The sequence below is a fragment of the Aquarana catesbeiana genome, linkage group LG07, assembly GCF_042186555.1.
Source record: "Aquarana catesbeiana isolate 2022-GZ linkage group LG07, ASM4218655v1, whole genome shotgun sequence".
Classification (NCBI taxonomy): Eukaryota; Metazoa; Chordata; class Amphibia; order Anura; family Ranidae; genus Aquarana; species Aquarana catesbeiana.
In genome coordinates this window covers 37,618,500-37,633,950 of record NC_133330.1, presented here as the reverse complement: position 1 = coordinate 37,633,950, position 15,451 = coordinate 37,618,500, and the positions used below count along the sequence as shown (strand labels likewise).

General features: G+C 42.7%; 1 protein-coding gene across 4 annotated transcripts in view; it reads left to right on the top strand.

Moving 5' to 3' along the window:
* Nucleotides 1-15,451, top strand: part of MTMR14 (myotubularin related protein 14) — an 83,350-nt gene that overhangs the window by 23,285 nt on the left and 44,614 nt on the right. For all 4 annotated transcript variants that reach the window (XM_073591998.1, XM_073591996.1, XM_073591997.1 and 1 more), the window contains exons 3-8: nt 87-195; nt 5,996-6,071; nt 8,843-8,900; nt 10,877-10,996; nt 12,250-12,323; nt 13,474-13,544. In XM_073591998.1, the coding sequence (XP_073448099.1) occupies nt 87-195; nt 5,996-6,071; nt 8,843-8,900; nt 10,877-10,996; nt 12,250-12,323; nt 13,474-13,544 (508 nt within the window). The remainder of the gene's footprint in view (nt 1-86; nt 196-5,995; nt 6,072-8,842; nt 8,901-10,876; nt 10,997-12,249; nt 12,324-13,473; nt 13,545-15,451) is intronic.

Below are 15,451 nucleotides of genomic sequence, written 5' to 3'. Positions count from 1 at the left end.
CTATTTGTACATTTTGGAAGATTGTCAATTTGTAGATTTTGGTAAATGACCGACTTTCTGTTCACCCACTCATATTTCTTCTGCAGGTTTGAAAGCACAGTGCAAGTTGGCAAGCTGCAGGACCTTGTCAACCGCAGTAAGATGGCGAGATGCAGAGGACGCTTCGTCTGCCCGGTTATTCTCTACAAGGGGAAGGTATGTGGTTTACAACTCCTCTTCTCATCCTAAGTCAGCCCTCACTCTCGAAGAGCGGAATCTTCTGGCTGAGCATTGTACAGAATAATTCAGTCATTTTAGATGTCCTCTGCTTGAAATCATGGTTTAAAGGATAAGTTCAACTTTGTAAAAAAAAATAAATGCACATCTTTTTGCAGGTAAAAAAAAAAATGTGCATTTATTGTATTTTTATTTTTTCTAGGAGCTTGCAAAGCATTGCACCCGTGTTCAGCAGATTACAAGTGCAATGTGGGGCTCTTGCAGATTGTCTGTGTAGTCTGCCTGAACCTCCGATATAGTCAGAGAGTTACACTCTGACAGGAAGGATCATTGAACTACCTAGAGCGCTCATCAGTGCCCTGGTAGTTCATTGAGAACTACAAGCCGCAAAGGCTGTTGGCACTTGTAGGTCTTCTAGTCACAGAACTCGGTGAATGAATGACGTGAGCAGAGGTGGGCAGAGCCCCGAATCGCCGCATTTTTTTTTTAAGTTGTGACAGAGTGTGCTGGAAGACGATCCTCTGGCCTGCTGTCACAACGGGGGATCACGGGAATGCAACAGTAACATGTGTTAAACCTGGAATACAGGTGTAACATGTTACAAAAGGTGAATGTCCTTTAAAATGGGATAGAGAAATCTGTGTGTGTGGCTTTGTCAATGCATCTCATTCAACAAGCTAAGGCAAGCCCTTTCTACTGTTCTAAAGATGTGTTCATTTGACTGTAGTCTGTTTAGGCTAGCTTACAGTCTGCAAATTATATGCAGCCATAGCCAAAATTTTGAGCCAAAATTTTTCACAAAGTCTGCTGCTTCAGTTTTTATGATGGCAGTTTTTACATATGCTCCAGAATGTTATGAATAGTGATCAGTTGAATTGCAAAGTCCATCTTTGCCCTGCAAATGAACTTAAGGTGGAGTTCCACCCAAAAGTGGAACTTCCGCTCATTGTGCTCCTTTCCCCCTTCTGGCACCAGAAGGGGGGGGGGGGGGGACAGGATACCTGTCTTTCACAGGTATCCTGTCCCCACTTCTGAGAGTCTCAGCTGCGGATATTTGCGTCACTGCTCGGACTCAGAAGAGCGGAGCCTTGCGCATGCGCAGTAGGGTTCCCGGCGTGAAGCCAAAAGGCTACATTGCCAGGTTCCCTTACTCACAATGGAGGCGGCATGCACCCGACAGATGATGGAAACAGCTGCGGTGCTGACATCGCTGGACTCCAGGACAGGTAAGTGTCCGATTATTAAAAGGCAGCAGCTGCAGTATGTGCAGCTGCTGACCTTTAATTTATTTTTGCAGCGGTGGGCAGACCTCCACTTTAATCCCATAAAAATCATTTTACACTGCATTTATGAATAAGGCTTCAAGGCACCCAAGAAAGTTCAGCAAGCGCCAGGACCGTCTCCTACAGTTTTAGCTGAGGGATCGGGGCACCACCAGTGTAGAGCTTGCTCAGGAATGTGAGTACATCGGCATGTACAGTGAGGCGAAGACTTTTGAAGGATGGACTGGTGTCAAGAAGGGCAGCAAAGCAGCCACTTCTCTCCAGGAAAAACACCAGGGACAGACTGATATTCTGCAAAAGGTACAGGGATTGGACTGCTGAGGACTGAAGTAAAGTAAGTTTCTCTGATGAATCCCCTTTCAGATTGTTTGGGGCATCCGGAAAAACCTTGTTCCGAGGTGAGTAAGGTGAGCCCTACCATCAGTACTGTGTCATGCCAACAATAAAGCATCCTGAGACCATCCATGTGTGGGGGGGTTACTTCTCAGGGAGTGAGCTCACTCACAATTTTGCCTAAGAACACAGCCATGAATAAAGAATGCTACATAAACCTCCTCCGAGAGCAACTTCTCCCAACCATCCAAGAACAGTTTGAGGAACAATGCTTTTCCAGCATGATGGAGCACCTTGCCATAAGGCAAAAGTGATACTTAAGTGGCTTGGGGAACAAAATATTGAAATTTTGGGTCCGTGGCCAGGAAACTCCCCAGACATTAATCTCATTGAGAACTTGTGGTCAATCATCAAGAGGCGGGTGAACAAAAAACAACAAAACCTCACAAATTGACAAACTCCAAGCATTGACTATGCAAGAATGGGCTGCCATCAGTCAGGATGTTGCCCAGAAGCTGATTGCCAGCATGCCAGGGCGAATTGCAGAGGTCTTGAAAAAGAAGGGTCCCCACAACCATTTTGCATAAACCTAATGTAATTGTCAAAGCCTTTGACACTTACTGTATGAAATGCTTGTAATTCTACTTCAGTATACCATAGTAACATCTAAAGTAACATCTAACACAAAGATCTAAAAGCAGAAGCAGCAGACTTTGTAAAAAATGTAATATTTGTGTCATTCTTAAAACATTTGGCCATGGCTGTATTGTGGTGTGCAATGTGTTACTTGGCCTAGTGGAGAACGGCCATGATGAGCCATTGAAGGGATCTGCAGCATCGTTGCACTGAGAAGCTAATATCTAATATTTGTAGCAAAAATTAAAGCTGCATTAAACCCCAAACCAAAAATGTGATTTATTTCAGCTTACCAGTCCTTAGATGTGATGGCTGTATTAGTTGTTCCCTCTTTCATCTAGTGATCTTTCCCGTGCAGAAAAAATCTGTGCATAATACCAGTGTTGTGGTGTAAACAGGGAACACAGAACAATTTTTTATTCATTTTTTTGTGCCCTTGCAGAAAAACTGGCGTCTCTGTAACTGATCACATGTACAGCAGCATGGCCACTGAAGATCAAACAGAGGCTCAGATGGCCGCTTCCTTGGATGAAAAGGATAGGAGGGTTTAGTTCCGATTTTTAACGCTTTCGTTCAACCAGCAAATGAAAAGAATAGATCCCCCCCCCCATCCACACATTCAAAGTGGATGGGAGAATCCCTCCTGCAGAGCTATTGTATTCTGTCATTGAAGAGGCTTCCCTACCATCCAAATACACTCATCCACAGGCTGGTTGTACAGAAGTCGAATGAGAGATTGACTTCTGTACAACCAGTCTGCCCATAGATGGATCGAAATACATTTTGGGCCCTGCTGAACTGGACAAATTTCAATCTATTTATGGCTATTTTTATGTACACTAACAAATTAAAGCCGAACTCCAGCTAAGGCTCCTTTTAAATGTTAGACCGGCCACAGAGGGTTTGAACTTTGGCCAATTCAGTCGTTACAGGCTGAGATTCGAACAGTGTGTGGGCGGGCAAGCTAATAGCGCCAAGTTGATCGATCAACCAGCTTGCTGGATTCACTTGCTATTATCGCTAACAGCTGCTAGCAATAACTGTCTTCCCTTGGATTCCCCCACCATGAGCAGACAATGGTTCGGCAGGAGGGATTCCCCTGTCAGCACTATGGGATAGATTTGGTAAAACTGGTGTACTTACAATCTGGTGCAACTGTCCATGGTAGCCAATATGTAGCTTGTTCAATTAAAGGAGAAGTCCAGCCTAAGCTCGCTTGGCTGGACTTCTCCTATGGATCACAGGAGTGCAATTCGATTTGTACTCCTGTGACCTGTTTTCAGCAGAGAGCGGAATTCAGCCCGCTCTCTGCTGACGTCACAGATTTCAGTCCACGCACCGCGTCATTACGACAAAGTCAGGATCCCGCTTGGTGCATGGACGGACACCCCGCTCAGCCAGCCTTTGAGAGCCTGAGACAGCCGCTCCACAGCTCAGCACTCCAGTGAGCGAGGAGGAGGCAGAACGGAGAGCTGTGACTGGCAGTCTGCAGCTCTCTGCTCGGGGGAGCTGTCAGAACCGAGTGATCGGCGATGTTTGATGGCTCAGTTCTCAGTGTAGAGGCGCCGGGGGACAGATGCAGCATCCACTGAGGGAAGTATAATTCGCTAAAAAATAAATAATTCTTTACTTATTTTTTAAGCTTTGACAATAAAACCTGAAAGCCGATTGGTTTCTAAGCAGAGCAGCGCCAGATTTTGCATGTTCCTGTTTCAGTAAACCTTCCCCTGTTTGTTGATGGGGGAATCGTGCAAATTTCCTTCCTGCACCATCTATGGCAGTGGTTCTCAACCCCTGTCCTCAAGACCCACTAACAGGCCAGGTTTGCAAGAGACTTGACATACATCACAGGTGATATCCTTTGCTGCTCAGTGATTGCAGTATTCTAGTCTGCATCTCCCCAAGGTAATACATAAAATGTGACCTGTTAGTGGATCCTGAGGACAGGAGCTGAGAACCACTGGTCTATGGCCTGCCTTACAGTAATAATTTTTTTTGTTCCTTTTGGGATAAGGATTTACATAAAAGCTGATCATTGCAAGCAGCACCCCTGTCTGGTAATTGGGTTTGCCTCAACCTTCTAACTGCTAAATCTGCAGGACAGCTTGTGCTTTTGAAAAATCAACTTAGTGGCCACATCACTGGGTAAAAATAAGAGAAACTAAGCCTAAGAAAACAAATGCAGCCATCACATCTAAGAACTGGTAAGCTGCAAAGTGTTTGCTTTAGTGGTTAATACTGCTTTAGGCTGGGTTCACACATGCATATTGGATGTGGATTTCCCCACATCCAATTCAAATGACAGGAGAGTGTGACCAGCTCTCAATGGAGTCAGCTCACACAGCTGCGGGCGGTGGCGGTCCACAGTGAAAAGGGGCCCTGTGCGTCTTTGGTTCCGGTTCAGGCAAAAATTTCCACCTGAATCAGTGAACAGAGACACACTGGACCCCCTGCTGTGAGCCGCAGCATATGTGAACTCGGTTTTAAAGCGATTGTAAACGCTCACCATGTAAAACAGCCCATTCAGTTTAAAATGGAAATGAAAGGCAAAACATTTTGGATAGATTTTATAAAAAAGGGGAAAAGTATATTGTGTGTGTTGTGATCACATTCCCTCTGTTCTCAGCTGCATAAGAGCTGGGGGAAGGAGGAGAAGCTGCAGCACACTGAGCTTCCCAGTGAAAGGCTGTGCAGTGGGGGACGTGTCAGGTCCCCAGCTAGAGTTCCCAGCTAGAGAACTGACCACAGTGTGCTGTCATGCATGGTGTGGTCATTTTTTAGTAGGAAAGCAGAGGGACTGGCGGGAACACCAGGGATTTCACACAAAGGAAGCAATACAAAGAAAACTGACTTTTTCATACAAGTACATGGTACAGCAGGCACATATCAGGAATATAAAATGTTGGGGTAACAATCGCTTTAGGGTAAATAGGATGTCAGGTGCGATCTGCCTTAATGCAGAGATTCTCTACCTAACCCAGAGGAAGGTCTGGAGATTCCTTTGTACATGTACTCCTGCCTGTATCTGATTTGGATGCAGGCATTGTTTTCCACCCAGCAACTTAAATTTATCAATCAAGATGTTAGGTAGGTGGCAGCCTCCAGGGCTAGTTACTGAGCGAATTTCGACTGGTTCATCAGGAACCTGGCAGAATTCTGAGTGTATGGGCCGGCTTAAGTAGCAGAAATGGGAGCTCTGGCAGTGTCTCCAGATTAGAAGGGTTTGACTTGATCTTCTTTGCCATTCATAATTGAAGTGTGTGTAATCCAATTGATTGATTATCAACAGTCACAGTAAACACTAAAACCACACTTAAAACATTACCTGATTATTTGTTTACTACATGTATTAAAGATAAATTATTATTCTCCCATGTTTTTTACATTACCATAATCCATATTTTCCAATGATTATTATATAATGTAATTCACTGGACTTGTGTCATAATATTTTGTACCACCATTTTGTACTTAATAAAAAAGTTTGTAAACAGAAAAAAAAAATGTGATTTTACTTCTTGTTGCAGCACATCTGCAGGTCCGCAACGCTGGCTGGCTGGGGAGAGTTGTATGGAAGAACCGGGTATAATTACATTTTCTCAGGTAGGTTCACAGTAGAGCTGCACGAGGCTGGGGAAAAATGAGAATCGCAAGTTTTTTTGCTTAGAATAAAGATCACTATTCTCATGGCGTAACATCTTTCACATTATACAAAAAAATTGGGCTAACTTTACTGTTTTTAGTTGTTTTTTTTTTTTTTTTTCCCAAAAAAAAATTGCATTTGAAAGACTGTTGCGCAAATACAGTGTGACATAAAATATTGCAACAACCACCATTTTATTCCCTAGAGTCTCTGCTAAAAAAATATATATAATGTTTGGGGGTTCTAAGTAATTTTCTAGGAAAAAAAATATTTTAACTTGAAACCAAGTGTCGGAAAAAGGTTTAGTCTTTTAAGTGGTTAAACTTCCCTCATTTACAGACCAAAATTCATTCCTTTGATCTAAAGAACAAAACGTTACAATGTTTATAGTTGGCTCAGCAACTGGGGAATGTTGTAAGACTTGGCAGACTGCCTGTTTGTTTTTTTTTTTTTGTTTTTTTTACAGCTGTCAGCTTGAGCAGAGAACTGCATAGAATCGGGAAAATGCTTTAAGATTTCAAGGGTGAAAGAATTGCGATCTCGATTCTTAACGCTTAAGCGTGCAGCTATAGTTCAGTCACACAAAGATGTATGTGAAAGCACAATTGAAATTTTAGTTGACTTTGGCTGAACACTTTCCAGATACATCAAACTAAGTCTTGCAGCTCATTTTGTTTAGAAAGTAGAAAAGTCTGTCCCCTGCCAGCTTACTTGCAGCAAAGGACCTCCTGCTCTGTGTAGAAGCGGTGGTCTCTCTGCAGTGAATCAACTTGCTATTGCTCTCCAATCAAAAACAGTAAGTAGGCGCAAAGGTAATCAACCTCTGCTAAAACTGATAATATATAGTTCCTAATTTATAAATGTGGGATAGTCCCATCAAGTCCAATTACCAGGGCAGTAGTTCCAAGGAGCAGAAGCTGGCTCTGTATTAGAGCTGCACCCTTCTGGATAAAATGATAATCACAATTTTTTTACTTAGAATAAAGATCACAATTCTCGGCGTAACATCTTTAATGTTATACAAAAAAAGGGCTAATTTTACTGTTTTTTTTTTTTTTATATTCATTTAAGTATTTTTTCCTCTAAAATATTGCATTTGAAAGACCGCTGCACAAATACAGTGTGACATAAAATATTGCAACAAACTCCATTTTATTCTCTAGGGTCTCTGCTATAAAAAAAAATATATAATGTTTGGGGGTTCTAAGTAATTTTCTATCAAAAAATGATTTTAACTTGTAAGCAACAAATGTCAGTAAAAGGCCTGGTCTTTTCAAGGGGCTGTAAACCTTCATGTTTTTTCACCTTAATGCATCCTGTGCATTAAGGTGAAAAAACACCTGGCAGTGACTGGCCCCCCAGCCCCCCCGTTTTACTTACCTGAGCCCTGGAACTTGACCCAGTGGGGACGCGCTGTCTCTGCCCGGTGCTCTCGGCTCTTGATTGGATATATTGATAGCAGCGCAGCCATTGGCTCCCGCTGCTGTCAATCAATGACGCGTGGGGCGGGGCCGAGTCATACACTTGGCAGCTATGGACGCTGAATGCTGGACTCGGGAGTGCGCCCGCAAGGTAACCCCCTTGGGAGAGCGCTTCTCCTAGGGGGTTATCTGATGTGGGGAGGAGCCGCTGGGGGACCCCAGAAGAGGATGTTCGGGGCCACTCTGTGCAAAACGAGCCACACAGTGGAGGTTAGTATGATATGTTATGTTGGGGTTTTTTATTTTTATTTTTTTTTAATGACCCTAACATTAACTTTAAAGTGGTTAAACTGACCATTTACAGGCCAAAGTTCATCCCTTTGATCTAAAACAAGGGTCTCCAAACTTTTTAAGCAAGGGGCCAGTTTACTGTCTGTCAGGTTTTGGGCAGGCCGAACTGTGGTCAGTAGAAGCAAGAAATGCCCCATCATTAGTTTTATTGGAAAGAACATTGCCCCTTGTTGATATCAGCGGGAGGAATCGTGTCCCATCATTGGTGTCAGTTTGAGAAGTAGTGCCCCAAGGGCCGGATAGAGGCAAGCAAAGGGCCACATCAGGCCCCTGGCCACAGTTTGGAGACAACTGATCTAAAAGAACTAAATGATACATTGTTTCTTTTTTATCTCTGTGCTGAGCAATGTTGTGATGCTTTGCAGGCTGCTTTTTTTTTTTTTTTTTTTTTTTTTTTTTTTGACAGATGTCAGATGTGAGCAGAGAACTCTCTGCACTGAAATGTGAAAATGCTGCATTAAGATCGTGAGGGGGGTTGAATCAACTTTAACGATTAATCGTGCAGCTCTAATCTGTATGGAAAAAGACAAGAGAAAGGAGAGCACCTCTAAGTGCAGAGCAAAAGGACACTTTTTTTATTAAAACCATAAATTGGATTTTGTGTCCTTGCAAAGCAATGTTCTATAGCAGTACTGATACTACCAGAAAGCTGTAATAAGCTGACAGCAGTGCCTTTGCTGCACTGAAAACTACGGAGTACTTCCCTAAATGTTAGAAAGTTGAGAGGGGGGGGGGGGGCAGCCACCACATCAGAGGGATGGTAAGCAACTTGTAAAGGATCATGTTCTGTGTTTTCCTGAATAAGCAGCCAGTTCTGATATTTCTAAAGTATTCTTGCAGTGTATAGTGCGGTGCTGGGACTAGTTGTGAAAGCAGAAGTGGTTCCTGATGAGTTTTTGGCCTAGAGCCATAAGTCATGTGTTGCTCTGATCTCTTCTTTGTAATATTCTTCTCTTTAGGGGGCTCTGATGATGCCTGCGCCGATACAGAAGTAACCGATGACGATGCTGCGGCCAGGTATGCTGGAAAGTACCAACTTATACAGTGGAATTCCCTTAACATTGGTTCAAGTGATACTAAAGTCTTGTGTGTTGTGTTTTTTTTTTTTTTTATAACCTGTTTTACTTACCTGCTCTGTGTAATGGTTTTGCACAGAACAGCCCCGAACCTCCTTCTTGGGTCCCTCGTCGGAACGCCTGGCCCTGCCCTCCTGTTCAGTGCCCCCACAGCAAGCAGCTTGCTATAGTGGTACCCAAGCCGAGCTGCAGCTCTGTGTGTCCATTCAGACACAGAGCTGTGGTTCGGCCCCGCCTCCTCCCTCCGCATTGGCTACCTGACTTTGACAGCAGCAGTATCTCAGCCAATCAGAAGGGAGAGTTCTGGATGACTGAGGCACTCTTGCACATCGCTGAATCGAGATGGGTTTCAGGTAAGTTTGGGGGGGGCTGCTGCACACAGGTTTTTATCTTAACCACTTGTTGACCGCCCGCCGTCGTTATACGTCGGCTGTTTGAAGGGGAATACCGTTGTTATGGCAGCAGATAGCTGCCATAACCCCTGTATCCTCTTCAGCGGGCGGTCAGCTTTCAGATAAAGGTGGCCTCGGAGGATTCGCAGCAAGATTACTTTTATGGGGGCGGGAGAGGGGTACCTCCCCCTCCCGCCACGCTCCAGTTGTCTCTGCTGTTTACCGGAGCCGTCGGTAGCCGCGGAGACGATCGGGTCCTCTTCCCTCCCAGGCTGGAGGGAAAGAAGGCCCCCGCTCAGCTCCACACCATTGGATGGCGGAAGCAACGTCAAACATCACTTCCGCCCAATGCTCCTAAAGGGGAAATGTGTGTGGGTTTTTTTGTTTTGTTTTTTTTTTAATTGCATTTTAGTGTAAATAAATGATCTGGGGTCTTTTTGACCCCAGATCTCGCATTTAAGCGGTCCAGTCATGCTTTTTTCTATTAAAAGGGATTTTTGCATTCCTTGTAATAGGAATAAAAATGATCCAAATTATTATTATTATTATTACTATTATTAATAATAATTAAAAAAAATAATAATATTATTATTATGACAGTGTAAAATATTTTTAAGCATCCCGACGAGCCCGTGCGCAGAAGCGAACGCATACACAAGTCGTGCCCGCATATGAAAAAATATGTTGAAACCACACATGTGAGGTATCGCCGCGATCGTTGGCGTGAGAGCAATAATTCTAGCACTAGACCTCCTCCTGTAACTGAAAACTGGTAACCTGTAGAAATTTTTAAGGGTCATAGTTTGTCGCCATTCCAGGAGTGGGCACAATTTTGATACGTGACATGTTGGGTATCAATTTACTTGGTGTAACATTCTCTTTCACAATATGAAAAAAAAATGAGCTAACTTTACTGTTTTTTTATTTTTTAATTAAAGTGTATTTTTTCCCCAAAAATTGCGCTTGTGAGACCGCTGTGCAAATACCGTGTGACATAGTATTTCAACGACCACCATTTTATTCTGTAGGGTGTGTGTATGTGTGTGTATATATATATATATATATATATATATATATATATATATATATATATATATATATAAATTAATTTAACTTGTAAAAACCAAATCTCAAAACGAGGCTCAGTCCTTAAGTGGTGAATGCATTAAGATAAAAAAAACCTACCTTTAGAACTACTTTCATTTTGTACCCCCTTCATGAATTCCTTTTTTTTTTTTCTTGACTAATTGATCTCAAATGTCAGAACACGCTAGTCCGTTCCGTATGAAATTATTATACAGGATTCATATAGTGCCAACAGTTTGCACAGCACTTTACAATATAAGGGGAGAAAGTATAATTATAATAGTTAAATACAGAAGGGAATAAGAGGCCCTGCTCATGGAGCTTACAATCTTACAGAATATAAAATACTTGGCTATTTATTAAGTATAAAAGGAAGCATCATGCTGAAATCTAATGCACATCTTTCATATCACACCTTGCTTCTCATTTGCACTTTCAGAAACTGGGATTCACAATTTGACAAGGTCCGAGGTCATGACATCAAACTGTTAAAATACCTCTCTGTCCGGTATATCTGCGACTTGATGGTGGAGAATAAGAAGGTGAAGTTTGGAGTAAAGTAAGTTTTTACGTCGTAAATTGCTAAAAGGTTCAGTAAACAATTGACCTTGATCTTTGGTATGAAAAAAGAGAAGTGATTCTTGTAATCATCCACCACACCTCAGTGCCATGATTCCACTCCCCTCAAAGAAACGTACTCACCAGCTGCTATAGCCTCACACTCTCGTGTTTGGCCAGAATTGCCTCAACCCACTCAAATGGGGGTTAAAATCAGATCTCCAATATCCAATGGTGTGTATTTCAAGCACTCTCAATGAAGTAATTGCTCCACGTGTGAATGAAAAAAAGCGCTCCAATAGTGTGATACCATTCAGACAATTTATTAAAATTTCAGTAATCCATCACCATTGTACTCACATAAAAACATTTCACAGCAGGCAAAAAGGCAAATCACATCAAGGCAATCCATGCAGTGGTTAGAACATTTAACTATGGTCGCAGTGGACCCAGGGAGTATGACTGCTGGTGATACTTTCACCCGATCCTCTGCTTCCCAATGCACAGTATCTCGTCACAACGTCTTATGTCACACGTGCTAGATTGCTGTATAGCCACGCCCGACATGTTTCGTCACTAGGACTTAATCATGATATACACACCTTACTTGGGCCCAGTGGCAGCTGGTGTGTTTTTTTTTTTTTGTTTTTGTTTTTATTATTACGGGGGGGGGGGGGGGGGCAGGTCCCACCACTGCTTGGGCCCTTTGCATAATGCAGCCCAGAAGAAATCTAATTTCCATGAGACCCTAGAGGCTTGACCAGCTTCCATACAGATGGTTGCAGGAAAGCATAGGGGCATCAAACATGCATTGGGTCAAAGTTCTGATGCTGCTTCCAGTATGATGACACCTATGGACAGCGAATCTAGGACTTTCTGGTCAGAACTGGGATAGGTTTTGCTAATTCATGAGACTTGGTAAGCTTGTTAAAATGGAAAAAGTCCTTCTGGTGGTTGATTTAGATTCCTTGGTCAGGTGTGCTGTAGGCTCTGTCACTGGCCTTTTTAGATTTGTGTCTGACATCCGTTTACAAGCTTCTGAAATCCTTCAAAATGTATTGAAATGTGCATTTGACCTGCAGTTTACCTCCTTCTGACCTGCTTTAAGCAGGTTTAGCAGTTCCATAAACCTGTTTGCAATTCAGAGCCTCGAACGAGGCCCATATAACGGATTTATTTATTTTAATAATAAAGAATTTGACTATGTACACTTACAGTTGTACCCCCAATAAACTTTGTTTTTATTTTGCCTAGTGTCACATCCTCAGAAAAAGTGGATAAAGCCCAACGGTATGCAGACTTCACGCTTCTTTCTATCCCCTATCCAGGTAAAGAATTCTCACTTCCTAAATGAATCTAGTTTTGTAATTGTATGTAGGTTTTTGTTGGCTTCCTTTTCTTCTTTTTTTTTTTTTTTTCCCCTTTAAGCCCACTGCAAGGGTTAATTGCTCGCTCACGCGATATAATATAAAATATTAATACCGATCCTCTGCTGCTCCTCCCTGTTAGACTGGTCCGGGCAAAATCTTCTCTCCCACACTTTAGCAGCCTAGGGTACTGATGTCATCAAGATCAATGCAGTGTCCATAGCTCTGCCTTGTGATGTGTTGACATCAAGAGACTGTACTACCCCCATGCTCAGGAGGTGGACTGTCTGCCCGGGAGTGGAGGGTCAGGTAAAGTGTTTCTCTTCTCCCCTAGACAAGAGGTTCTCCACCTCAGCCTCAGTCCTCAAGTACCCCCAATGGGCCATGTTTTGGGAACTTCCCTTAAATAAAATGGCTCTTATCAATACCATATCATTGATATTGATTTAAAGCAGCTGTGCAAAGTAAAGGAAAACCTGGCCCATTGGGGGTACTTTAAGACTGAGGTTGAGAACCACTGCCTTAGACAAAACAAGCAATTAACCCATGCAGTGCAGACACTGCTTCATTGCAAGGGATAATTTTACATTTTCCTCGGGTTGGTCTTTAAAGGAGAAATATGGCCAAAGCTTTTTTAGCCATACTTCTATGGATCACAGGAGTGCAATTCATTCTTGTTGGCTGATGTCACTTGACCAGTCCAAGCTCGAGAAAGATCAGGCCCATATGGTCGGGATCCACCCAGATGCCGGGGCCAGCACCTAGCTCAGGCTCTCAGCGATTCGCTGAGAGCCTGACCCGGCCGCTCCCGCCTCCTTCACAGCCCAGCGCTCCAGTGAAGTGAAGGGGAGAGCAGAGAGCCAGTGACTGACATGCTCAGAGGGGAGAACTGAGCAACCTGTGGGGTTTGCTCAAATCTCACTGCAGAGCTGGCCGGGGACAGATTTTTTTTTTTTTTTTTTTTTTTTTATCCCATACTACTTATTTAACTATACATGAGTATTCTCGTGTGTGTGTGTGTGTGTGTGTGTGTGTGTGTGTGTGTGTGTGTGCGTGCACATTTGCATAACGTGTTTTTATTTTTATTTTTATTTTTTTTTATTCTATTCAGGCTGTGAATTTTTTAAAGATTACAAGGACCGGGACTATGCTGCAGAAGGCCTTGTTTTTAACTGGAAGCAGGTAGGTCTGGTTTCTGCTTAATATGCCAGCTTCACAAGTTTTGAAGGTGATCTCATGGGTCACTGTAGGTTTGGTAACCAGCGGTTTTGATTTGTAACATGGTTATGGAATGAATGAATTAATCTTTCTCTTCCAGCCGACACCTAATTTAAAATGTGAAAAAGCATCATAGTGTAATGGAAACAGAAAATGCTTGTTTTCAGCTCTTTTTTGCACCTCTCTGTTGTTCATTTCTTGCAGCCTCTTTGCAGCAATTTCCTGCACTTTTTTCTAAAAGTTACCATAATGGAACTTTCCTGGTCATGGTAACATAAATTAGCTACTTGGATTGAAGGATAAGTTCACCTTTTGGGAACATGTTACATGTTCCACCCTCAAGACAGGTGTAACATGTTCCCAATGCTGCAGCCACTGCTGTATTTTTATTTATTTTTTTCCCACATGGCCAGACCATTCAGAGTTCTGTGAACGAATGAACTTCAAGTACCGACAGCTTTTGCAGATGTCGGCTTGTAGTGCTCAATGAACTACCACGGTGCTATGGAGCGCCGTGGTAGTTCATTGATTTTTTTTTTTTTTTTTAATTTCCTGTCAGTGCATGTGCTTGCCTGTATGGGATGTACGGACACAGATACACTGACACGCCTTTTTGTGCACTCAGAATCTGGCCGCAGCTGTGCATTGTAGTCAATCCGCTTCTAACTTCAGCTTGTTCAATTAAGCTTTGACAGTAAAACCTGGAAGGTGATTGGTTTCTATGCAGAGCTGCACCAGATTTTGCCCGCTTTAGTGTTTAGTAAATCAACCCCGCTAGTCTCCATCTGAGCCTTGGGAGACGTTGTCATCCTATAACAGGAAGTGACTTCATTAGAGGAATACCAAATGTTCTAATGAAAGCTGCAGATTTATAAAATGAAAGAAAATGGCTCAAAATTAAATTGGGGTATTCATATGATGGACCACCTTTTTAAAGTGAAGAACAACAAAAACATAAAATATATGTCGCAGCTAACCAGTTTCTAGCTGTGGGGATACATTTTTTCTTTTTTCGGACTAAGAACAGTTTCTGCAAGTACAAAATAATTCATGTTGATCCTGTCAGAAATCCAGTGTCTTTTGTATTTTGCATGCACCAAACTGAAATCTCAGACAATATTATGAGTCTTCCCAGCTCTGTAACTTCTGTGGAACTAGAAAACCCCTCCTCCTATGTTATGGAGATTAGAAGGTGTTTGTAGTCAGTCAGAAAAGCAGCCTGGGGTGACAATGCTGTGTTTTTTTTTTTTCTTTTTTTCATCGATGCAATAAATGAGTAAGCAGTGTCACGTTAGGACTGGAAGTGAGTTTCCCAGTTCATTTACCAGCTAGCCTGCAAAAAATCAGATTGATTCTGTCTAATAATTCATGTTAAAAACCAGAGGGTTTTAAGTATCACTAAACCTAAAACGTTTTTTTACCTTAATACGTTGTTTGCTTAAGGTAAAAAATGCAGCAGGAGCCATTGGTTCTTGCTGCTGTCAATCAAATGCAGTTAAGAGAAAGTGGGGGGCGGGCCTAAGTCTCAGTCGCTGTGTAAGTATGGCGTGTGGCTCCATAGACACACGGGTCTGGAGCGTGCAGACTACGTTTCTCCCCATAGTGGGAGCCTGGCTATGGTGGACTTAAAAAGGAGGAGGAGCAAAGATCACCGCCGGGGACCCCAGAAGAAGAGGATCGGGTCACTCTGTGCAATACCACTGCACAGAACAGGTAAGTATAACATGTTTGTTATTTTAATACAAAATACATTTTAAAAAATCTGACTTTAGTAACACTTTAATTGCACACATTTGCAACTATATGTGGAAGCTGCTGTGCCTGTGTCAAGGCTCCTCTCGATACTGTGGTCCTAACTTTGAGTCTCCAAG